Consider the following 1,749-nt stretch of genomic DNA (forward strand, 5'->3'; position numbering starts at 1 on the left):
GTTTAATTAATTAAATAGCTAAATTATTTTGCGCACACTATTGGGGTTTCTAAAGCGTTGTTAAGGGCTCATATATATATACTTTTTAATTTTACATTTAAACTAATAAAACCATATATAAAAATTAATAATATTTGCTTAAAGTTACAAATGTTTTTAATGCTATATAAGACCTTTTTTTTTTATTATTATTGTTCGTTTATAAAAGGTTTGTTTCTTTTACTTTTCGCTAATAGGTTTTGTTTACATTTTTTCACTCTGGTGAAAACACTTCGTCACGTGTTTCATAATTGCAGCACATATCAGAAAGCGCGTATAGAAATACTAAATGCAATAGTTTTCGTTATGATAGACAAAAAAGAAAATACATTTGAAAAAATTTATAAGCTGCCTTTAGATGAAGAAACTTGGAGCTATTTACTTCAAAAGTTCAAAGATTCCTATCCGCATAGTGAAATTTACTTATTAAATTCATCTAGATCTGGATCAGATTCTGATTTAAATCATTTATCGACTAGAGTATTAACCGATATTTCCGTGTATGAAAGCAATGATATTATGCTACATTCAACTTTTCCAAAAAAACCCTCATTTATTAATGGCATGATCTTAGAAGATAAAGTTAAACAAGTGCAGGGTTTTCTCAATCAGCTACAGTATAATCATTTAGGTGTTTATTTTTTTGATGTTAAAACAAAAAGGCCTCTTTACAGATTAGCTGAATTAGCCAAAGATATAATCAGAAATCCAATGCCTATAAAATGCCTTGAAGCTGTTATTGTTTCAATATACTTGACTTCAAGTATTAAGTCACTTTTACGATTCTCAATTCGCTTTAAGTCAAGGTTTCAGAACAAAGTTCATCGCCACATTGTACTTGGTCTTTATTGGTGTTCCCAATCTTGTTTTGGAGCAATTGGTTTGAGCAGGCGTAGAAATTTAATGGATAAGTCATTTAAATATAAAAATTTGGCTGACTTAATATTTGACTACAGAGCTAGTTATTCAGAATGTTATCACTGCTTAACTAAAGTTAAATTAAGTTCGATAATTACTTCAAATATGCAATCTTCTGATCAAATAAATTGGAATTATTATACTGTTCCAATGTTAAAAACAAATGATGAAAATATTATAAAATCATTGGAAATTTACAGTAGAGAATTGAGGAAAAGTAGTTACATTAAACAGTAATACTTCATTGATAAGAGTGAAAATCCCTTAAACTTACTTACATTCTATAGTTTATTTATAGTTCTGTGTTTTTGTGTTTTTCAGAGTAAATGATAAAACATAAGACATTTAATTTATAATATTTTCATGTTATGACAAAGTTGGAAAAGATAAAATAAAATTCAATTTTGTTTGATATTTCCTAACTTTTTACAACTTTCTTATAATAATAAACTATCAACAGTTGGTATTATTATAATGAAATGTGTAAATAATCTTAAAATGTCTATACCTAAAAATTCTATTGTATATTATTAACATGTAAAGTATAAATAAAAATTGCTAATATGAAATATATATTTATTTTTATAATAAATTATTATTGTTATTAATCATTATGGAGAGGTTATAGTTGTATAGTGATAATTATTGTTATTGTTGTTAATTTTAACATTATAAATATTACATTCAATATTATTATTATTATTTTATAAATATTATAAGTTAAATTTATTATTTAATAATAATATTATTATTAAGCAACTTTTCCACCACACAAATGTTCGTAAATTTTAT

General features: G+C 24.6%; 1 protein-coding gene across 1 annotated transcript; it reads left to right on the forward strand.

The window, feature by feature from the left end:
- Positions 1 to 267: 267 nt before the first annotated feature.
- LOC100198054 (tubulinyl-Tyr carboxypeptidase 1) lies at positions 268 to 1,549 on the forward strand. Its single transcript, XM_065815090.1, has one exon. The coding sequence runs from the start codon at positions 346 to 348 to the stop codon at positions 1,192 to 1,194; it is 849 nt and encodes a 282-aa protein (XP_065671162.1). The 5' UTR covers positions 268 to 345; the 3' UTR covers positions 1,195 to 1,549.
- The last annotated feature ends 200 nt before the right edge of the window (positions 1,550 to 1,749 follow it).

This window comes from Hydra vulgaris, chromosome 13, assembly GCF_038396675.1.
Source record: "Hydra vulgaris chromosome 13, alternate assembly HydraT2T_AEP".
Classification (NCBI taxonomy): domain Eukaryota; kingdom Metazoa; phylum Cnidaria; class Hydrozoa; order Anthoathecata; family Hydridae; genus Hydra; species Hydra vulgaris.

Coding starts and splice junctions, on each gene's coding strand:
- LOC100198054 (XM_065815090.1), top strand. CDS start 346: ATGATAGACAAAAAAGAAAATACATTTGAAAAAATTTATAAGCTGCCT.